At 42.1% G+C, this 23459-nt stretch overlaps 1 protein-coding gene across 1 annotated transcript; it reads left to right on the top strand.

Annotated features, from left to right (window-relative positions):
- The first annotated feature begins 217 nt into the window (after positions 1 to 217).
- LOC102232300 (abnormal spindle-like microcephaly-associated protein homolog) lies at positions 218 to 23156 on the top strand. The gene is made up of 26 exons (XM_023339887.1): positions 218 to 590; positions 744 to 887; positions 2171 to 3452; positions 4670 to 4750; positions 4849 to 4950; positions 5562 to 5708; positions 5791 to 6030; positions 6535 to 6602; positions 7169 to 7310; positions 7775 to 7905; positions 9128 to 9303; positions 9521 to 9666; positions 10398 to 10483; positions 10570 to 10782; positions 11821 to 12025; positions 12902 to 13050; positions 13494 to 13622; positions 13945 to 14139; positions 14941 to 20034; positions 20132 to 20281; positions 20369 to 20560; positions 21304 to 21496; positions 21568 to 21722; positions 22323 to 22499; positions 22573 to 22745; positions 23005 to 23156. Exons 1-26 carry the CDS (start codon positions 315 to 317, stop codon positions 23105 to 23107), a joined length of 10149 nt encoding a protein of 3382 aa, XP_023195655.1. The 5' UTR covers positions 218 to 314; the 3' UTR covers positions 23108 to 23156.
- Positions 23157 to 23459: the final 303 nt, after the last annotated feature.

Here is a 23459-nt window from a genome sequence, read left to right as displayed (position 1 = left end):
CTCTTCTTTTACTGTTAATCTCTGAATGTAGGCGTGGACTATGATTGTTTAAACATGTATTCGGACACTGATTGGTTCTCAACAGTGCGTCCTTGTATTATCTCTCCTCATTGGGCATGGCTCAAAAGCAGCTCGCTTGCCATTGGCTGATTTTCCTTTTGGCAGAATTTGAAATAATGCTGTGTTTTAACGTTTGTTAGCTGGCATGTCTCAGACCCGAACACGTACTAACTGGATTTGCTTTGCACAAAACGTTGATTACAATTCCGTAACATGTAGTTTGTTTCGAATCGCGTTTTTATTGTCTTAAAAAAATGGCTGAAGCGGTAACTTCAGCACAACGGGGACTGCTGTATATCAGTCCGGGGAGGAAAGTTGATGCTAATAAGGAGAACGACGTTCCAGTTTTGAGTCTCATTCAGTTTTCAAAGCCACCTTTTGTGTCTTTCGGTACTGTAAAGTTGGGCACCTCGAAATCCGCTGTTTTGCAAATTGAGAACCCGATTGAGGATGTAGAAGCGGAGGTTACAATCGAAAAGATCCCGTCAAATAAAGGTTTTTCTGTGGACCAGAACACGTTTACGATCCAGGTAACTGTTTTACTTTATCAATATTACAACCATTAGCTTGGAACATGTACTTTTGAACCTACATTTTTATCAGAAACACCATTACTTTTATTGTAATTTGCAATTTGCAATAGATCAACTGTTCCTACTTTCTCTCCGTGTTTGGGTTTGCAGCCTCTGAGCTCATTCACCTTGAGAATAAGCTGGACCCCAACAGAAGAAGGTGGCATCAGAGAGGTGATCTCGTTCAATGCGAATGGAGTTCTTAAACATCAAGCTGTTCTGCTGGGGAGAGCAGAACCGACAAAAAAGAAAAAGGTAGCTGCACACTGAAACTGCCCTGCAGATGTCAGAAGCATCTCTGCTCCTGCTTCAAATGATAGCATTAGCCTGTTCGTCACCCATTTATTTAAGCCAGAGACTGAAAAACACTGGTATCAGCCTGTAATTTCACAGCTGTAGAAATAAACACCAAGGTGATTTAAGGTTACGTCTCATCTTAAATGCAAAACTAAAAAATTGTTGCCATTGTTTCTGAAGCTGCTTTTAAACAAATCTAAACTTGTAATCTGATATTTTCTATCCAGTTCAGATTTTTTTTCTTTGTATAGCTCCGACTCTCAAAAATTTTTACACTGAATTTTGTCTGTAAGTAGCCTGGCTATTGCCTTCCTGTGTAAAATCTCGCTTCTGACACATTCGGGGCCTTCTCCCATTTACTTGGATTCCCTCAGGTAGAATTTCTACTTGGCCAATTAGCAACGATGACGTCGATTTTCTGTACTATGTTTGTAGCTTAAGGAATGGCAGCGGAGGAAGTGAGAAACCTTCTGTTTGTGTTGGCCACACTTCCAAATATTAAGATTAACAACTATTTTGCTCCACTTGGCACTTAGGGTAAGATTCATAGCATTGAACTCACATTACATAAGTCACAGACAAACATTAACGATTGTGTAAAATTTAAAACTTAAACAGAGTCCAGGCCTCTAAGTCGTAAGCAATTGTTTTGTGTAAGTATATTCAAGTGAGGAGGTATTTTACTTTTTAAAATATTGTTTTAAACATAATTTTTTTGTGATGTGTAAAGAGTTGTATGTCACAACAAACAGTTTAATCTGAAGGAAAATACAAAGTCTGTGAAAAACAAAGATTGTGTGTGAACAGGGCCGGATTCAGAGGTACGTGTGGCACCTGGGCTCGATCCAGTTTTGGTACCAAATCCACCAAAAATTAATTTTTGCATTTGATAGGCAGAACATGTTGCTGGACACAAATTAATGGACTCTTGGTTTAAAAAGTCGGGCAGATGGCTAATACTTTAATATTTTTGTGTGTGGTAAAGCAGCCTTGTCTAAAATGTCATGATTATGACGTCACAATTTGCAGATACAGCCCTTTACCTAGCAAACGAAGCCTCGTTATTAGAAGACAAGCACATGTACTGTATAGGCGAACTTGCAGCATATTCATTTTCCTTATTGTTGAATTAGCAAAAATGAGGTAAGCTAAGATGCAGAAGAATAAACGTAGAACTGTCTGGAGCTTTTCTTCAAAGTTAGATGAGAGTGTAACTTAACTAATTGTTTTTGTTCTTGCAGAAGAGCTTATGGGATTCGATCAAACACAAGAGAGGGATGGAAAAAACACAAACGCCATCAACAAGAACGGTGTGTCCACGGAAGATGGCAGGAAACAAAACCTTCCAGGTGTCGCGGCAGTCGCAGTATAAGCGGGAAAAGGTGCGCAGCCCGCTTGCTTCGCTCAACAAGGGCAACGGTGTCATGAAGGAAAACCTGCTTCAAGATCGCTGCTTGGAACTAGTGGACAAGAACACGTCGAATCTGGGTCGACTGTCCGTTGTCTTGTCGGATCAGGGGAACGTTTCTCCAGAAAGGAAGAACTCGCCGGTTGTTCTGCTTGTCCCGACTACAAAGGTCGTCCACGCTGGCCCTGATGGCGTCACAGAAAATCCTAAAAACAATGAACTGACTAAATTGTTTGACAGGACTCTGTCTCCAATCGGTACGCCGGAGATGTTCAAGAAACTGATGCCTCGTATTGAGTCCGGCAGCCCGCTTCCTGCCCCTGATGACGCCTCAACCGGATCCTCTCTTCCTTCTTTGAAGGACGCTCTGGTTCTGATAGACTCGGACCTTGGACATCTTGACACCAGTCCAAGAAATACAAGTTCTAGCTGCGAGTTTTCAGATTCTCTGGAGTCGAAGAGCGAAAACGCGCAGCCTCACGAGCCAAGACTCACGTTTTTCGTCAGTAAAAAGATTGTTTCAAAGGTGGAGAAGGTTGTAGAAAAGGAAAAGGTAAAGTTTTCTTTCACATCTGCCACTGTGACCAAAGGCAAAGCGTCTGTGGAGGCCGGCAGTCCTGGAGGGAGGAAAATCAGGAAGTCACGCCGACGGCTACTGGAGAAAACGCTTGAACTCTCCGACGGTGGCAGCCAGAGTGACTCCGGTCCGGGAACTCCGAGCCTTCCCATCATAGATGCTGAGACGGGAGCTGAACAGTGTGATGCTGGACATGAATTCCTGGATTTCACCTCCTCCAGCCCCATTCAAAGTTCTTCCCCTCCAGACACGGCGCTGTCTCGGTTCTCTGCCATCTCTTCGCCGCTTCATGCTCCTCCCGCTGCCAGCTCGTCCAACTTGTCCCCAGCTGGTTCTTCTCAGGAAGACTTGTTCCCTGTCCAGTTGGCAGCGAATAGCAAGAAGAGGAAGAGTGAGGAGTTCTTGAGAGCCGATTCCACCAAGAGCGGGGACTCGGGAATGCTGGAGCGGGTGAAGAGGAGTCGGGTTGTGGTCGGGAAAATTGAGCCGCCAGCGTTGGTCCAGAGCAGGAACACAAGTCAGCGGGAGAAAGTCACAAGTGAGTATTATGCAACGTCAATTTTTGAGCTTTATATGTTAGAATTAGGCCTGTTACAATAACAGATTTAGCTGGATGATAAATTGTCCCAGAACAACGGTAATGTTGTTGTTTTGAGACCATTTGAAGTAAAAATAATGGAATAATAATGTAAGAACACTTTCACAAAGATCAATAGACTTAAAATTCTAATGAACATTTAACATCTGGAAGACACTTTAAATATCCATAGTAAATAAAACCACAAATAAAATGAATTATACATTTTCTGTCAACAAAATTGTCCTTCAAAAAAGGGCTGGTTGAAACCAAAGCATTTAGTTTTTAGAAAAGAGAAAAAAGCTAAATTATGCATATGAAAATTATTGAGCTCATTTCAATGTATCATGTCATTAATTGATTTAGTTCTTATTGCAACAGGCCTAGTTATGTTATTCTCAGTTTTGCATCGACTCTTTCATGCATGTTTGAGAAATCTTAATATCCACGGCAAGCTGTGCAAAACGCCTGGGTGGACCTAGCTCCGCCTTCGAGGCGCTGCTCCTCCTCCACTCAGCTCCTTCAGACTAGCCAGCAGCGATTAGCAAACATCTGGTGGAACTGAATCAGCTGAGCTCGTTAAAGTAGCATTGCTACTGCTCAGAGCAATGCTAGTAAAAACGTTAAAGGGTTAATAGAGGAGCCATGTTGGAAAGACTTCCTGGAGGCGGAGTTTCTTAAAGAGACGGAGGCCCAAGACGTTAAATCAGGAAGTAAAATTTCTTTCAAGCCATTTGATATACTGTATGTAGCATTTTTATAATTAAAGGTATCATAGTGGATTGTGCAATAAAATGGCACAATGTGCCTGGAAAACACACAATGCTGCCTCTTTAATCTTTTTTTCCCACTTTTCTAAAAGAGAAATTACAAATGTCAAATCAGTTTTAAAGTGTCTTTTATTTCAGTCATCCCTTCTGCTTGTTGTATCACAGCCAGGCTGCAAGAATTTAGTCACAATATTAGCAGAATACAGGCACAATTTTACTAGAAGAATATCAAAAGCCATTTTAATAAGAAATAAGCTTGGATATTTTGTTTTGTTTTTTTGTGCTGGAGTTCTGAAAATTAGTACTTCAATATCCTAATATTATGACTTCATTCTGAGTTACCCAACAGTAATTGTGTGACAGTTTTAATAAAGATGAGTAATTAATCCATCTTTGTTTCCTGCCTAGCCCTGACCCAGTCTGTGAGGACGGCAAAGTCTGCAGCTGCTTCCAAGGCTAAACGTTCGAGCGCCAAAGTCCCAACCAAAAGTATAAATCTGCGCATCTTCATGTCATCTGGGGGCATTTGGATCCGTTTTCTGTTTTGCAGTTTACCGAGGTATTTCCCTGGTCGTCTTCTTCTTTAGGTGCTTTGGCTCCGAAGGCGTCCGCTTCTCAGGCTGTGAAGATCTCAAAAGTGGTTGCTGTAGCTCAGTCGAAGCTAATGTTCATCAAGCCAAAACAGACGGGTATGTACGGAAGAGGATTAGGGCCACAGTTTTTAAAAAAAAGCAATTAATAATTATTTTTTATCACAAGATTAATTCCCAGAACTATGTCGAAGAATGTTGACCTCTTTCCACACTTTTTCACAAAATTTAGATTTACCCCCACCCCAGAATTTTGACTTTCTTTTCTTTTTAGAATTTTTTTCATAGTATTTTGATGATTTTATTTCTCAAAATTTAGCCTTTTTTCACATAGAACTCAATTGTCATTGCTCTGAACTTTAAAAGTTGGATTTCCCTCTGAATTTTGACTGTAATATTTTAATTGTATCTTTTTTCTGAGAATCTTTCCTCTCTAAGAATTCTGACTTTATTTTCATAAATCAGATTTTGATCTCAGATTGTCTTCTGAAGTTTCAGAGACAGAGATGCGTGTTATGCAGGAGAAGTTACTTTTTGAAAAATGTACTGGACTCTATTGTTTTTTTTTCTGCTTTTCATGGCGGATTAGTCAAAATATTGAAGAAAAATGTCATTTTCTTTTTAGTGGCTCTAATTTGCGTCAGACATATAATTTAGTTTTTTTTCTCCTCATCTTGGAGATTTTATTTAGTTTTCTGTGTCGTTCTTAGCTTTGCCGAGACACCCGATGCCGTTCGCAGCCAAGAACATGTTCTACGACGAGCGCTGGATCGAGAAGCAGGAGAGAGGATTCTCCTGGTGGCTCAACCACGTCTTGACCCCTGACGACTTCAAGGTCAACACCGAAGTGGCTAAAGGTAGCACGGCGCTGTAACACTTGGCTATAGACGAGCTACGTTTTAGGTTACAGATGAATAATAAAATAGTTTTTATTGTCAGTGAGCGCCGTCTCGCTCGCGCTGGGCGTCGGGGATGACCTCAGCGTTCCCAAAGCGCCCACCAAGGAGGAGATGTCCTTCAGCACCTACACGGCCAAACGGAAGCTGAACCGCCTGCGCCGCGCCGCCTGCCAGCTGTTCACCTCGGAGGCCGTGGTCAAGGCCATCCAGAGGCTGGAGCTGGAGGTGGAGGCCCGGCGGCTGCTGGTCCGCAAAGACCGCCACCTCTGGAAGGACGTTGGTACGACGCCATGACGGCCATTTTAAAATGTTCATTCGGTCTGAAGTACGACTTAAAAACGTATTACAATAATTATTGATTAGTTTTTAAATATCTGAAATGCAGCCAAACTGGTGGAACGACGCCAGTTTTATCCACTTTTCACTCCACACTGCTATGAGACACGGAGGAGAAACTTTAAACTGCTACTGAACATGTTGTTGCTAGGCAACCCAAGTTTGGGGGGAACTTGAAACTGCTTCTTACCAGCAGGTTGTTGCTAGGAAACCAAAGAATGAGTTAGTGAGTTAATGCCACCAACCTAGCTTAGCTCGCTGTGAGAGGTTGAGCGGCTAACGCCTTTCCTCTGCCTACATCCCCCAGAAGGCCTTGCGGGTCTAGATTGAAGTTCAGTTAATATTCTATATATAATCTATCTATATTGATTACGTGTTTATAGCAGTAAACATATTATTGTTGTTGTCCAGCTTTAAGTCTGAGATGTTTTTTGTTGTTTTTGATCAGGCGAACGTAAGAAAGTCCTGAACTGGCTGCTGTCATACAATCCGCTCTGGTTACGCATCGGCCTGGAGGTAACTCGCTTCAGTAGTTTTTGGGATTTTTAAAGCATTTAAAAGTAGATATTAAATGCACCAAAGTGCTGTACAGTATTCAAAATTTTTCTTTACAGTTTATTTCATTGTGACTTTTTGTCAAATTCAGCCTTAATTAGTTTTTAGTGGGTTCTAGTTTTATTAGTTACTATTGGCTAAATATTCCTTAGTTTCAGTTGAGGTTTTATGATTTATAGTTGTAGTTTTAGTTTTTTCATACTTTGACAGTTTTTTTTATTTTGCACCTAAACATTAACTAAAACAGGGCTGGCACCAAGTTTTGTGGGGCCCCGAGCAAATTTTTAATGTGGAGCCCCCAATACCTCAGATATCTATGGAAGAAGATTGGGGCCAATGTTTAGAAAAAAAATGGACTTCTGTTTTTTTTTTCCCCACAAATTTTGACTTTATGTCCACAGAATTCTGAACTAATTTTCCATTTGTTGTAGCTTTTTGTTTGTATCACCCAGTGTTATTTTACATATATATTTTATCATGCTAACGTTTTTGAGGCGTTTTTTTAAGCTAACGTTGTTCGTCCTCAGACTATTTTCGGGGAGCTGATCTCCCTGGAGAGCAACAGCGACGTTTTGGGTCTGGCCATGTTCGTCCTGCAGCGCCTCCTCTGGAACCCGGACATCGCTGCAGCCTTCAGACACGCCCGGGTGCCTAACCTCTACAAAGACGGTAAAATTGGAGAGGCGCTCTGATGAACTTTAGGTCTTAGAGGCGATCCATTCACCCGAATCAAATTGGTTGACGGTCTGTTGGAGAGCTGACGCATTAAGATTTTATAAAGTTTTTTTTTGTTTGAATATTGTATGAAAGTAGCATGAAAGAAAAAAAATAAAAGCCCAACAGGAAGTCATAATTTTTTATTTTAAAGTCAATTATCAGAAAGTAAGGTAAAAATGTAATAAGTCATGATGTTGAACATCTAGAAGCATCTGGTTATTTGACCTCAGTGTTTTTGATTTTAAAAAATGATTTATTATAACTTTAAAGCTCATAATTATGGCTTCCTGTTGGGCTTTTATTTTTATTTCATGGCAGAGACTTTATTCCATACATGTTCAGATGTTTTCTCTGATTATTTCTTGCTGCCTTATTGACCCTTTATGGTTGCCTTGACGACCTCATTTCCGCTCCAGGCCATGAGGAGGCGCTGTCCCGCTTCACGCTGAAGAAGCTTCTGCTGCTCGTCTACTTCCTGGACAAAGCCAAAGAATCCCGTCTGATCGAACACGACCCGTGTCTGTTCTGCATCGACGCAGAGTTCAAGGTGAGCCAAGGTCGCGTCTCCCTGCTGCATGAAACCTGAAGGTCACATTGTGAAAATATGGAAATATTCTGGAAACACTGTGAAAAAACAAGGAAACTATTCTATCAGGAGAAGTTTATTTCAGAAATATCAGTATTTACTGCAAAAAATAAAAAAAGAAACAATTGTAACTATGATTAATTGTGATGAATGATTTATGGAAATAATCAACTAATTTAGTAATTGATTTATTGTTTTTAAGTTTTTTAGTATTTGACACAATTTGTGTCATTTTAAAATTATTTGTTTTTCAGCAGGAGAAAATTGGCATAGTCCAAGGACAACAGATGAAAAATAAAATGTTGGCTAATTATGGCACATTTACAGAAATGTCAGTTAATGTGAATTGTCTGTGTCAGATAAATTAAAGTTATCTGGAGTACACACTTTTTCTCTTTACCATCTATTGATATATCTATCTTTTGCATTTAAGGTAAAAGAAAATGAAACAAATTGTCTGAAAATGTTTTAGCCCAAGCTTGTCACCTGGAAACTAAAAGACTGCAGGTCTTTTAAGTGCATAAATGTAATTTATACATTATATAACATATATAATTTATACATTATATGTATAAATTATTGTTTAAAAAAGGAATTCAGTTATTTGCATCTTTTGTATTTCTACTATTGCAAAAATCTTAAGTGGTTTAAAATCAAAATCTGTCCTTTCAATCCTTTACTAAAATAATGAAGTTGCAGTATTTATGCAGATGCCCATATTGAGTTAATTTAGTCAATACATATTGCAAAAACTACAGATGTGGTAGGATTGAGCGATTATGGCTTATTTATTGTAAATGCCAAATTAAAATTTTAATTTCCAGTTTTAAGTTTTTTTTTTTTTTTCCCATAATTGTTTCCTTAAAACAATAGAAATCACAGAATATCTCCAATTGAAAAACTCGCTTTTATTTCATTCATTTTGAGTCAACATGGAAATCACTACATAGCTGTAAAACAAGATGGCCGCCTCATTTTCCCAAAAATTAAATCTCCAAGACCATAAAATTCAGTTTTTAATTGATAAAATCTGTGTATTGCTCAGCCCCACACATTTCCATCCCCTTTTACACTGAATTTCCTAACTTTGCTGTCCATGTTTCTCTCTTTAATGGGGTTTCTCTCGCTAGTTCACAGGATTCTCTGATTTAAATCTTCACTCCGTTTGTGTTTTGTCTGGTAGGCGAGTAAGGACCTGCTGCTGGCCTTTTCCAGAGACTTCCTGAGCGGAGAGGGCATCCTGCCCCGCCACCTGGCCTACCTGGGCCTGCCCGTCTCCCACGTCCAGACGCCGCTCGATGAGTTCAACTTCGCTGTGAAAAATCTGGCCGTCGATTTGAAATGCGGCATTCGCTTGGTGTGAGTGGGACGTCTTAAATTTATATGTTTTCTGTTTTTTTGGTCACAGCGTTTTTGAAAATGAGCTCAATAATTTTAATTTGCATGATTTATCATTTTTCTGTCTGAAATTTGATCCTATGTTAAAAGTAAAAATAAAAAAAAATAAGTAAGAAATATTGAGCATCTTGTAATGTTATAAAATTCAATATTTTTTAATGTTTTGTTTCTTGTCCAGTCGTGTGATGGAGCTTCTCGTTCAGGACTGGACTCTCTCGGCGAAGCTGCGTCTGCCGGCCGTCAGTCGACTGCAGAAAGTTCACAACGTTGACGTGGCGCTGCAGCTGCTGAGAGGCAGAGGCGTCGACCTCAAGGACGAAAGCGGTAACGAGCTGCTGCAGCACTAAAAACCAAACTCTTCCGTTTATATCCAGGATTTCAGTTTTATTTCAGGGTTGAAATCTTTGAAAATGCTTGAATGTCAATGAGGTGTTTCCAGGGTTTGGAAAGTCCTTGATTTCTGTGTGAAGTCCTTGAAAGTGTTTGTATTCAAACTGCACAGTTTTCTAGTAAAGTCCAGAATAACATTTGATTTAAAGTCTAAATCTACAGTCAAAACCAGATATTTTTATACAACTAATTAAAAGAGACATTTTTTTTCCACTGTCTGAAGTTAAATCAGTAAATTTAAGAACTAGGGTCATTTACCTTCACAAGATTAGTTGGGTTTTTTTTTTCAAAGTAATGAGTATTTATTATTCCTAATGGTTCAATAACCTACAAATCTATTTAATTGAAATAATGGTTAGCTTATATTTTATATTAAATCAAGAGATTTTCTTGTTAAATTAGTGTTTTGCTCTCAGACCGTCAGGTTTGTGTTGGAGACATTTCAAAACATGAAATATTGTTAAATGTTTGTCTATTTAGCTGTAGAATGTAAAATACTACCAAAAGACATTACTAGTAACAGTAATAAATGATATTGTATAATGGTGAATAGAAGCTATTTTTTTTAGTTAATTTCTATTGTTCTTATCTCCAAAGTTTGATGCTGGAAAAGTTTTTAAAAACATCCCTGAACCCTGTTGTTTTCTTAATGTTTTTGTTGTTAGGCTCCGTCATCGACTCCAGAGATATTGTTGACGGCCACAGAGAGAAAACGCTGAGCCTCCTGTGGAAAATCATCTTTGCCTTTCAGGTGTGAATCTCCTTTTAGACGCCAGTAACCAGGTTGCATAATCGTCGTTTTTATGAGTGTTTTATGGTGACGTCTGCTGGTTGAAGGTGGAGGTGATCCTGGATGAGGCTCAGCTCAGGGAGGAGGTCGACTTCTTGAAGCGAACTCTGAGGACCAAACGCAGACTGGCCCTGGTCCGGGCCGACCGGGCCGGTCAGCCGAGCCCGGCGAAGACCAGGCCGCCGTACAAACACACGAGCGCCAAGATTACACTGCTGATGGACTGGGTCTGCGCCGTGTGCGACTTCTACCACATAAAGGTGAAAATGCTCTTCTTTATAGACGCGTTGCAGCGTGACGTCAAGTATGCGAGGGAGGGCAAAGAACTGTTAGCAACCAAGACTACCATTGGATTTGGCTGATGACCTGTCAACATATAATGAGCTAAATCTTAAATGTACGCCTGATGTATAAAAGAAAAAGGGACACAGTGCTTCGCCACTGATTGTCAACACTGACAACTAAATAACTCTGTCAAGAAAAAGTTTTAATAAAAAAAAAATGGCAAAGGAGGGAGAAGCAGGTCAGCTATGCTAGCTTGACTATGAGAACCTTAACATGTAGATGTCCTGCAGAATTCTGTGGGTTTTGGTTCAGTAACGAAATAAAAAAATTAAAAGTGGCCCCCACACAAACTCTGACAGATCAAAATTAGCTTAGCTAATAGCAGCGGTAGATAATCTACCACTGCTGTGTTAGCTTAGCTTGTAGCAGCGGTAGCTAATGAACCACAGCGATCACTTATTAATAATCTAACAACCTGAAAACATTAAACTGTAAAGGACTGAATGTTCTGTTCTATGTGTGGGGAATATTTGAGTGTTTTGTTAGTGTTGAATGCACTAGTGGAGCTGTTGTCAGTCAGTTGCTATGGCAACGGGTCTGCAAGTAGCTGACATGCAGAGTGAGAAAAACGAAGGTTTTGAGTTCTTCTTCTGCAGTTTTTCTGCATTATTTTTCCCTTTGCTCTGGTGCACTGCATTAACAATACCTACGTCTCCAGGTTTTGTTATCAGTCGTTCCACCGCGGCAGCGCAGCTACGGATGGCATGTGAAAGCATCGTCTTTCCGCCCGCCAACGTTGTCTGCATGCACCAAATTACCGGATGTAAACAATAACATGAAACATTTTTAGAGAAAAGAAATATTAACAATTGGAGAGATGCAAAGTAACTGTGGCTTGCCTATAAACAGTCGAGATTAAACATCTTAAGTGAGGATTATGTGTGAGTCTCATTTATTTGTGATTCTTGCCTAATAAAACCAAGCGGCGCACTAACCTGTGTTTCTGTGTGCAGGTGGAGAACTTCACCGTGTCGTTCTCTGACGGCCGCGTCCTCTGCTTCCTGCTGCACCACTACCACCCCGCTCTCCTTCCGGAAGCCTCCGTCAGCCAGAGAACCACGCAGACCCTGGAGTGTGCCACTAGGGGGCGCCTGGAGCTAAACTGCTCTGCTAGCGACTCTGACGGCTCCTTCGACTCGCCAGCGGCGGAAATTGACGGTAAAGATCTGATCTGCACAGAAATGCAGCAAAAATCTGAAATAATTATCAAGTATTTTGGTCTAAATCAGGGGTTTTCTGGGGGCCATTTTGGTCACCAGATGATTTTTAACTGCTAATTATGGAAGGGTGCAAAACATTTGAAAATAAAATCTGACTTATAAAAAATGTTGGTTAAAACAAGAAACATACTGCTAATTTCTTAACCGGGTTTCTGCATTAATCTTAGTTATGCAGTTAATGCTTTAATTGAACAAACTTTAATTGAATTAATAAAATAAACTTTTTAGAATATTGGACATTATCCCAAAAGGAAATGAATCAACACCAAAATATTGTCTAACAGTTGTAATAAAACAAATGTGAAATAGTTATGATTTTATAAACCACTTATCTACAATAAAATAAGTTTTTATTCATTTATTTGACAAACTGCCTAAATAGACATAAAAACAAAAGCACGATGCACAACAAAAATGTTTTTGTTAATTTCATTAAAATATTTAGCGTTTAAGTTTTACAGCAGAAAAAATTTAATTCAAATTTAATGTAAAGAAAAATAGTTTTTTGGTCCCTCAAGTGTTTTTGATTTTGGAAAAAAGTCTGGAAACCACTGGTCTGGGTTCTAGTGCAAATATGTTAGTTTTGTCTTATTTCAATTAAACTAACTTGCAAGTAACTTTTCAGCAAGATATAGGAGCTTGGTCTAGGTAAATAATTTCTTAATATTGATTTAAAAAATAAGTTCTAGTTCCACTGACTCTTATTTCAATCTTACTAAGATATTTGCAGTAAGAAATTCTTGAAGATTTTCTGTTTTTGCAGTGAAGTTGGCCGTCTGCACTGCATGTCTAAAGCTTAGCTTTCTGTAAGCAGGAGAGGATTCTCCGTCTCCGGACTTTAAAGATCTACTGGAAAACGAGAAGAACAACTTCAGACTGGTGAACGCTGCGGTGGCGTCGCTGGGCGGAGTGCCGGCCATGATCAACCCGGCCGACATGTCCAACACCATCCCCAACGAGAAGGTGAGGCCAGAACCAGAACCACAAACTTGGTTTGGTTCCTACAGGCTTCAATGGGCTGGAAACGTGTGGAGAAATGACCAAATGATTTCTCTTTTTTATTTTATTCAATTATCCAAAGGAACTTCTCAACAGTGATTTATATTTAAAGCTGCTGTATGAACTATTTGTAAAACCACATCATGACGGATTCAGACAGATAATCTGTGAAAAGATCCGTCTCCTCCACGAGTTCATGTTGTCGTCTCAAGAAATGCACCAAAACCAACCAATCAGATTTTGGAAAGGAGGGAAGAGCAGCACTTTGTTTTCTGTTCCCAATATTTGCTCCAATAAACTGTTTTCATTACAAAAACACATTTCCTACTTTTTATAAACTAAGGATTCATTTGTTCAGGCGATGGCATCAATTAAGCCACTTCTCCGTTGCCATGGTGTCCCTGCAGGTTGTGATGTCATACGTGTCGTTTCTTTGCGCCCGCCTCCTGGACCTGCGGATCGAAACCAGAGCGGCTCGGCTCATCCAGGCCGCATGGAGGAAACACAAACTGAGGAAAGACCTTCTGCTCTTCCAGGTTCCTTCCTTCTTCTCATTATTATTTATTTTCACTTTCTCAGTGCTTTTGAATTATGGGATGTACAGTATGTTTCTACACGTCTCTACACATCTATGGATGTTGGTAATTAACTCATCAACTTAAAATATCCTATTTTCCTTTTTAATGCTTTTGGCCATTTTGAGTTTCAGTTTAGTATAATGTGATGAATTTGGACAGGAATGTAACTCCTAAGAAAAGTTTACGCTGCAAATCAAATCACTCACTAACTTGTTTCCAAATGTCACTAAGCCAACATAAAAATATTTCATCCTAAAGGCTATTTTTTGTTTTTATTCAGGAGCGAAACCAGGCGGCCATTAAAATCCAGGCGGCGGTGCGGCGTTTCCTCCTGAGGAGTCGAGCTGAGAGGCAGAATCGCGCCGCCGCTGTGATCCAGTCGGTCTGGAGACGTTATTTATCTCGGAACCGGCTGAGAATCCAGAAAGAGGCTCGGCTTCGGGCTTTACAGCATAAAGCAGCGACTGTCATCCAGGTAGGCGATGATTCTCCACAGTTTTTTACCTGCTTTAGTTTATATTTGGGCAGTTAAAGCTGCAGTATGTGAATTTAAAAAAAAAATAAAGCTTTTCCATATTTGTTAAAACTGCCACCATGTTGTGACTGATAATCTGTAAAAAGATGGACCTCCTCCCTAAGCTGCTATCGCTGTCTGAAGAAATGCACCAGAAACAACCAATCAGAGCCAGGAGGCGGGGCTTAGTGCTGTCTATCAACCTAATGTACGCCAGTGTTATTATAGTTGTAGTTCATTATAATTTAGTTGTATTTCTTTGTGATTTTTGTCTAATTCAGAGTGTTTGCTAGTTTTTATTGTTGGTTAAATATTGTTTAGTTTTTATCAGTTTGTTTTTTCATACTTTAATTTTTAGGTGCAGAATTAAAAAATTGTGATTGTTTACATCAATTGGGTGTTGAATATTCAATAGAAGATACATTTAATGTTTTCTCAATTTCAGTTTTTGTTTTGTTTTAATTAACTACTAACCTTGGAGAGCACAAGATTGATTGGCAGCGCTAAGACCCTCCTCCTGGCTCTGATTGGTTGTTTCTGACTGAGTGGTGAATTACTGCAGTTTATACTGGGAGAAGGCAGAGAGGTGTTATTTGTATTTTTTTTTTTCTAGTTTTCACAGATCATCTCTTATCAACATGATTTTAACAAATACATAAACATACTGCAGTTTTAAGTACTTTAGTTTACAATTATTCATTTAAGCTGGAGTTTCATGTAACATGATTGATTCCAGAACTGTTTCTTGTTTCGTCTCTTCAGGCTCACTGGAGGAAGTTTTCCGCCTTGAGGGCTTATCAGCGCCTCCAGTATTACACCATTATAGTTCAAGCTCAGTGGAGAATGAAGAGGGCAGCCAACGCTTATGCAAAAATCTGCCGGGTGGCCACAGTCCTTCAGAGACGCGTCCGAGCTCGGGCCGCCTCCAAAAGAGACCGAGAGCGATATTTCCTCGTTCGGAAAGCGGCGCTGAGCCTCCAGAGAGCGTTCAGGAAATGGAAACATCGGAAAACACTGAAGGAAAACCGCGCGGCTAGAGTTATCCAAGCTGCTTTTAGGAAATTTACGATGTTAAAGCTGCAGAACCGCTCCGCCACAGTCATCCAGGCGGCCTTCAGAGGATACGCTGTCAGAAAGAGGTTTGTGGAGAGAAGATGCGCCGCAGTGACGATCCAGCAAAGATTCCAGGCCTCTTTAAAAAGAGACTTTGACAGAGCGAGGTTTGTAAGGATTCGATGTGCAGCTGTTTTGATTCAGGCAGCCTACCGCGGAAAGGTGGCGAGAGAGTCGATGAAGAAGCAGCACAGGGCAGCAGCGGTGATCCAAGCTGCATTTAGGAAACACGCTGCCCAAACGAAGTATTGTCTGATGAGAAAAGCTGCAGTTGTGATTCAACAGAAATACAGAGCGACGGTTTTAGCTCAAAAGATGAAGAAGGAATATGAAGCTCTACGGAGCGCTACGCTCATTATCCAAGCTACATGGAGAGGCAGAACAGAGAGGAGCCGGATAAAAACGCTGCATCACTGTGCAACTCTGATACAAGCTCACTATCGTCGGCATAAAGGCCAAACGGACTACAGATCCCTGAGATCAGCAGCTGTAGTTATACAACTTCACTGTAAGGCGTTTTTGCTGGGGAACAAGATGAGGAAAGAATATATTGAGAAGAAAATGGCTTGCATCATGCTCCAAGCTGCATTCAGAGGTTTGAGAGTCAGGACAGAGCTGAGGGAGAAGCACCAGGCTGCAACAGTCATTCAGTCTGCGGTTAGGATGTTCTTATGTAAGAAACACTATATTCTCCTTCAAAGTGCAGCAATCCTCATCCAGAGCAGATACCGAGCTGTTCTTCTCTGCAGAGTGCAGCAAAGCGAGTTCAGAAACATGAAGCAGGCCAGCGTGAAGATACAAGCCACCTTCAGGGGGTTCGCAGTGAGGAAAGACTTGAAGAAGAGACACAAAGCTGCAGCAGCAGTCCAAGCTCAGTTCAGGATGCACAGAGTTCGAACGGCTTACCTGGCAACAAAGTGTGCAGCCGTTATCATTCAGGATCACTTCAGAGCCAAAATACTCCGGGATGAGCAGGTGAGGAGGTACCGGGAGACGAGGCGAGCAGCTGTGGTCATCCAAGCGGCGTTCCGCGGATACAGAGCCAGGAAGACGATAGTGGAGTTGCATCAAGCAGCAGAAATTATCCAGAGGAGATTTCTGACAAGCAGAGCCAGGAAGCGGTTCTTGGCAATCAAGGCAGCCGTTTTGGCGTGTCAGCAGAGATACAGAGCAGCCACTCTGGCGAGAAGACTCCACCTGGAGTACCGATCGAAGCGCAAGGCAGCGGTTTGCATACAGGCCGCATACAGAGGGTATGCTGTCAGGAAGCAGCTGCAGGTGAAGCATAAAGCAGCTGTAATCATTCAGTCTCAGATCAGGAAGTACCAGCAGAGAAGCTGCTACAAAAAGCTCCTCTGGGCTTGTAGAGTGTTGCAGGAACGCTACAGAGCTGTTAAGCTAATGAGGGCTAAGAAACGCGCCGCTGTTGTTTTGCAAGCTGCTCTCCGTGGGATGAAAACACGGCAAATCCTAAAACGAAGACATGAATCTGCTGGAGTCATCCAGAGAGCTTTCAGGACCTACCGAGAACGTCAGCAGTACCTTTCCTTAAAAGTTCACGTCATTAAAGTCCAGCGCAGATATCGGGCTAATGTTGCAGCTAAGGAGCAAAGAAGGCAATACGAGCGCATCCAGAGGGCGGCAATCCTCCTTCAAGCGGCTTCAAAAGGGAAACGAGTCAGAGAAGAGGTTGCTCGCCGGCACCAGGCTGCGGTGATGATCCAGGCTGCATTTAGGAAGCACAGAGCAAGAGTCAGGTTTCAGGCAATGCGGCTGTCTGCCATTGTCATCCAGAGGCGCTACCGGGCTCTTCATCTCCAGAAGAACTTCCTACAAATGAAACGGTCTGCCATGGTCCTCCAGGCGGCATTCAGAGGAGCTCGTGTGAGAAGTAAGATTGCAGAGATGCACAGAGCTGCAACTGTCATTCAGGCTAACTTCAGAGGACATAAACAGATGATCACCTTCAGGCGACAACGTTGGGCAGCGTGCATCCTGCAGCAGAGGTTTAGGGCCTACAGGGAGACTGTGCTTCAGGTGAAATGTTACCAGGAGCTTAAAAGAGCAGCATTTGCTCTGCAGGCGGCGTACCGCGGCAGGAAATGTAGACGACTCATCAGTCAGTGGCATCAGTCCGCCTTGGTTATTCAACAGGCTTACAGGGTGTACCAGGAACGGAGCGCCTACCTTACACTAAAATCGTCAGTCCTGATTGTCCAGAGAAGATACCGAGCCACAGTAGCAGCTAAGACGCAAATGCAGATATACCAACGCATGCGTGCTGCTGCAGTCCATCTCCAGGCAGCGTACAGAGGACGCAGGGCAAGGAAGAAAGTTGCTCATTTAAATCAGGCTGCAACTGTGATCCAGTCTGCATTCAGAAAGCACAAAGAACAAGTCAAATTTCAGGCGATGCGGCTGTCTGCCGTCATCATCCAGAGGCGCTACCGAGCTCTTCTTGTCCAAAGGAAAGACAGAGAAAGTTACCTGACAATGAGGCGTTCTGCAATTTGTGTCCAGGCTGCATTCAGAGGACATAAAGTGAGGAAGGAAGTTGCTTGTTTGAATCGGGCTGCGACTCTGATCCAGTCTGCATTCAGGAAGCACAGAGAACAAGTCAAGTTTCAGGCGATGCGGCTGTCTGCCGTCATCATCCAGAGGCGCTACCGAGCTCTTCTTCTCCAAAGGAAATTCAGAGAAAGCTTCCTTAAAACAAAACGAGCCGTTATCACTCTTCAAACTGCTTTCAGAGGACTCCTTGTCCGGACTCGGATGGCAAAGATGCACAAGGCAGCTACTATCATCCAATCAAACTACAGACGACACCAACAGCAGCTGGCCTTGGAGTGGCGACGCAGGGCAGCCTGCTTTGTGCAGCGGAGATTTAGGGCCTATCGGCAGAAACAACTGGATGCAAAACATTTCCAACGGCTCAGAAGAGCCGCCATCTTTCTACAGGCTGCGTATCGAGGAATGAAATCTAGACAAATATTGAGGCAAAGGCAGGAGGCTGCAAGGGTGATTCAGAGAGTTTACCGAGGCCACTGTGAACGCAAGCAGTTTGTGACCCTAAAGACGTCGGTTGTGAATGTTCAGCGCAGATATCGAGCTGCTGTTGCAGCCAAAGAGCAGAGAAAACAATATGAACAACTAAGAAGAGCAACAATAAGCCTTCAAGCTGCATACAGAGGACTTTGTGTCAGAAAGGAAGTCACTCGTTGGCATCAGGCTGCCGGTTTGATCCAGAGAGTTTACCGAGCCCACTGTGAACGCAGAGAATATCTGGCCTTCAAGGCCGCTGTCATCTTGGTTCAGCGCAGATATCGAGCTGCTGTTGCAGCCAAAAGACAAAAACAGCAATATGAACAAATCAGAAGGGCGACGATTGGTCTACAAGCAGCATTCAGAGGATTTCAAGTCAGATACAAAGTTGCTAATTGGCAAAAGTCTGCAACTGTGATTCAAGCTACATTCAGAAAACACAGAGAGAGAGTCAAGTTCCAGGCTCTGCGTCTGGCGGCCATCATCATCCAGAGACGCTATAGAGCTCTACTTCTCCAACGGCGAGATAGAGAACATTTCCTGGATGTTAGACGTTCTGCTGTCGTCCTCCAGGCGGCCTTCAGAGGCCATCATGCACGGACTCAAATTGCAAAAATGCACAAAGCCGCTGCCATCATTCAAGCTAATTTCAGGAGACTCAAACAGCAAACAGCCTTTAAGAGACGATGCTGGGCAGTGACTGTCATACAGCAGAGGTTTAGAGCGCAGAAATGTAAAGAACTTCAGGAAAAGCGTTACCAAGATGTTAGAAGAGCCGTCATCGTTCTTCAGGCTGCATATCGAGGAATGAAGTCCAGACAGAATTTAAGGCAGATGCATCAGGCTGCAAGTGTAATCCAGAGAGCTTACCGTACCAAGAGTGAACGCAAGGAGTACCTGGCCTTCAAGACCTCTGTCGTCTTGGTTCAGCGCCGATACCGAGCCGCAGTGGCAGCAAGGCAACAAAGACGACAATATGAACAAATGAGAAGAGCGGCCATTGGTCTGCAGGCATCATTTAGAGGACTTCAAGTCAGATACAAAGTTGCTCATTGGCAAAAGTCTGCAACTGTGATCCAGTCTGCATTCAGAAAGCACAGAGAGCGAGTCAAGTTCCAGGCTCTGCGTCTGGCGGCCATCATCATCCAGAGATGCTATAGAGCTCTACTTCTCCAACGGCGAGATAGAGAACATTTCCTGGATGTTAGACGTTCTGCTGTCGTCCTCCAGGCGGCCTTCAGAGGCCATCATGCACGGACTCAAATTGCAAAAATGCACAAAGCCGCTGCCATCATTCAAGCTAATTTCAGGAGACACAAACAGCAAACAGACTATAAGAGACGATGCTGGGCAGTGACTGTCATACAGCAGAGGTTTAGAGCGCAGAAATGTAAAGAACTTCAGGAAAAGCGTTACCAAGATGTTAGAAGAGCCGTCATCGTTCTTCAGGCTGCATATCGAGGAATGAAGTCCAGACGAATGATCGGAAAAAGGCGAGAGGCTGCCAGCGTCATCCAGAGCGCCTTCAGAGTCCACCGTGAACGGCAACGGTACCTGAAACTGAAATCATCCGCTCTCACGATTCAGAGGAAATATCGAGCCACTTCAGAAGCCAAAGTGATGAAGAACAGATACTCGCTGATGAGGAAGGCTGTCGTCACTCTTCAGAGATGCTGCCGAGCCTGGAAGGAAAAACGACAGGTAGCCATAAACCAAGTCGTGTCTAGATTTTAATATCTGGGAGGAATCTAACCAAATTCTGTGATTTTTACTTTGAATTCATGCTGGCTGGTTTCAGGTCCTGGAGGCAGCCCGGGCAGAGCAGAGACTCCATTTTACGGCTGCGGTTTTCCATCACCTCAGCGCCATAAAGATCCAACGAGCCCTGAGAGCCCACTGGGCTTTGGAATCAGCAAAAAGACAGATCCAGTCGGTCGTTACCATACAGGTACACCCGGAAACCAGAACCAGTGATGTACTGTTGGGTTTAGGAGCGTAGCACCCGACTATAAACTGTTCTCTGGGCTTTTCTCAGCGTTGGGTTAGAGCGAGGCTGCAGAGGAGACGATATCTGGAGGACAGGAGGAAGGTGGTGATGGTCCAGAGAGTGGTCAGGCGTTGGTTAGCGCGCCGCCACAAAGCCGCCGCCGTCATCCAGGAAGTGACCCGAAAATTCCTCCTGGACAGGCGACAGAAGAGGGCTCAACGAGGAATCGTCAAAGCTCAGGTGAGGCTAAAGCTAACGCTGCCTGTGCCATTAGCTAACGCTACCATTAGCTAAGTCTGTACTTAAGCTGACTGACTAAACTTTGAAGAGCAAATTTACTTGGTCATTTTGGAAGTTTTTAGTTGAATAAAGTTTGACATTTGTGAAATTTTGTTTATCGACTGATACAAACCCTGCAGCTGGTTTGTTTATATTCATGATCTTACTTTAAAGTTTAACTCAGCATTTCCATTTCCTTTTGTTTAGTGTTTTATAAAAACTTTATAGAGCAAGCAAATACTAAAAAAATAACTAAATTACTGTAAAACCAAACTTAAACAGGGTTTTGCATAATTTCCTTATTGAAAGAATATCGTTCAGTGCATTGACTCTTGGTTTCAGAATGGGTTTTTAACTAGCATTATAGCATTAGCTTCCGCTAAATACCGTTTTGGTGTAGCACTTTAGCATTAGCCAAGCTAATGTTTTGATTTTGCTTTAAGGTTTAACATAACTAACTTATTCAGGTAGCGGTTCCCACCTCGGTAATCTTAAAATACTTTTGTTTTTTTATGTTTAAGATTTTTGTAGTCATTGTGTTTAACATAAAGTGCAACTTTAGGTTAAATATTTTATAAAAACTGTTGAGATAAATCATTAAAAGCCCCAAATTAGGTGATGAATTAGTCTAAATCTCTGGCCAGAACTCCACGGTCCGGTTGACGTATCAGAGGCTCAAACGGCTCCATCCTGTGTCCCTGCAGGCTCTGTGGAGAGGACACCGCTCCCGCATGCTGAGCGACAAACCCAAACTCGTGAAGCTGAGGCTCCGCTTGCGCAAAATCTCTGCTGAAGTACGAGAGGAAGACAAACTGTGCAACAAAACCTCTTCTGCGCTGGAGTATCTCCTCCGATACAAACACTTCTCCTTCATCCTGGAGGCCCTGAAGAACCTCGGTAAGACCAGGACTGGATTGTTTTCGCTCGCTGCTGTCGGCTGAGTGGTGATGGAAACGTTTTTTATGCAGAGGCCGCCACCAGGCTGTCGCCAGAGTGCTGCGAGCGGCTGGTGGGAAGCGACGCCACCGGTGTCATCTTCACGCTGATACGCAGCTGCAACCGGAGCGGACCCTGCATGGAGGTCATCACCTTCTCCGTCCAGATCCTCCTCAACCTCTCCAAGGTACAACTGACGTCTCCGGTTCATAACATCGATGCTTTTCTGACTATGAATATCTTTCATTTTTATACAAATCTCAACTTGTTTACAAAAGCTGATTGAAATTTACCAACTTAATCTTTCAGGTTTTTTTCCCTTAATTTTATTGGTTTTACAAAAACAGGCTCTAGTTGTACTTTTCATAAAGCCCTCCTGTATTGAATCCTTTTTTTGAACTGCGCCCTCTGGTGGAAGATGTTGGTAGTACATGCGGCAAATGCAAATTAAAGACCAACAAGGCTAAAATAAAGTATTTTTGGTGCTTAAAAAATCTCTAATAGTCATACATTAAGTAATAATTAAAGTACTATAAGCTGTTATTAGTGTATCTATCTAACTGTTTCAGGCCTTAAAAGGACGATAAATTGTCCCAGAAGTTTTTGCAATAAACGATAATATTGTCTGACTTTTGTCATCCTGTTTTTGGTAGAAAGAAGAAAAAAATATAAATTATTGAGCTTGTTTTAATTTGTCATGTGATTAATTAATTTATTTAATCAGAGATCAATCAGAGAAGATGGTTCAAATCTAACTATTAACACTCAAATGTGTATTTTCCCTCAGTACCACCTGACCATAGAGGCGGTGTATTCGGTGGAAAACTCCCTGGAAACGCTGCTGGATTTACTGCAGAAATACCGGGAGAAAGCCGGGGACAAGGTGGCCGAAAAGGGCGGCAGCATCTTCACCAAAGCCTGCTTCCTTCTCGCTCTGCTGCTGCAGGACGAGCGCCGCGCTCAGGTCTGAAGCAGACAAAAAAATCTTTCCCACTAATCCTTACGAAAACATTTAAATTTAATCCATTTCCCCTCAGGAGGTGGTGAAGCTGCCTAAAGTTTTGGACCGGATACGCAGCATCTACCGGCTCACCGCGCGGAAACACAAAATGGACGAAGAGCGCAGCATCACCAGGCAGAGAATCAACGCCTCGATCAACGGGAGCTTCTTTGTTCCGCCAACGCCGCGCAAATCCAAACCGCCACCAAAGTAGGCAGCATCTGATCTGTACAAACCCAAACAGGACTTTTGGTTCTGTGGAAACTAAAATGCTGTTTTCTGTGGAGCTAAATTAGTGTCAGAAAGATTCACAAAGCATACAGTAAAATCTGCATGTGTGCAATAAGACGTAATAAGTGTAAAAGAAGATTTGTAAACGTACGACATTATTCGCTGTTCTGTACAACACGATGCAAATCTTACTGTGAATGTTGGGACTAATTTAGCTCCATATTTTTGTGTCGTTCAGGTTTGTACCGGATTGGGTTCTGAGGAAGGACAAACTGAAAGACGTCGTCGATCCCCTCAGGGCGATCCAGATGGTGGCGGAAACGCTCGCCATCGTTTTATAAACAGAAAACCTTCAAGAGTCTTTTTGTTTTCACAGAAAACCTCAGATTTTTAATATTTTTTGTTTTGTTTTTCAATCAAATGATTTGTTTGTAAATACTGAATTTGATCTTTTTTGATAATAAAATTGATCTTGTTTATGTTTTTCCCTTTTCAATATTTTCTTCCTGTTTCGGGAAACTAAAAAATGCCTAAAAACTCATCTTTTCAAATCTTCTTACTCTGCACTGTCTAACTTTCTGATGGTTTATCTTGTTTGTACGGGTTCTTTGTTAATAAATGCGTTTAAATAAAATGTATTAATACTGAGTCATCTACATAAGGTTGTACAGCTAAAACCATCATCTTCACATT

The sequence above is a fragment of the Xiphophorus maculatus genome, chromosome 9 (genome assembly GCF_002775205.1).
Source record: "Xiphophorus maculatus strain JP 163 A chromosome 9, X_maculatus-5.0-male, whole genome shotgun sequence".
NCBI lineage: Eukaryota > Metazoa > Chordata > Actinopteri > Cyprinodontiformes > Poeciliidae > Xiphophorus > Xiphophorus maculatus.
This window is presented reverse-complemented; position numbering and strand designations above follow the sequence as displayed.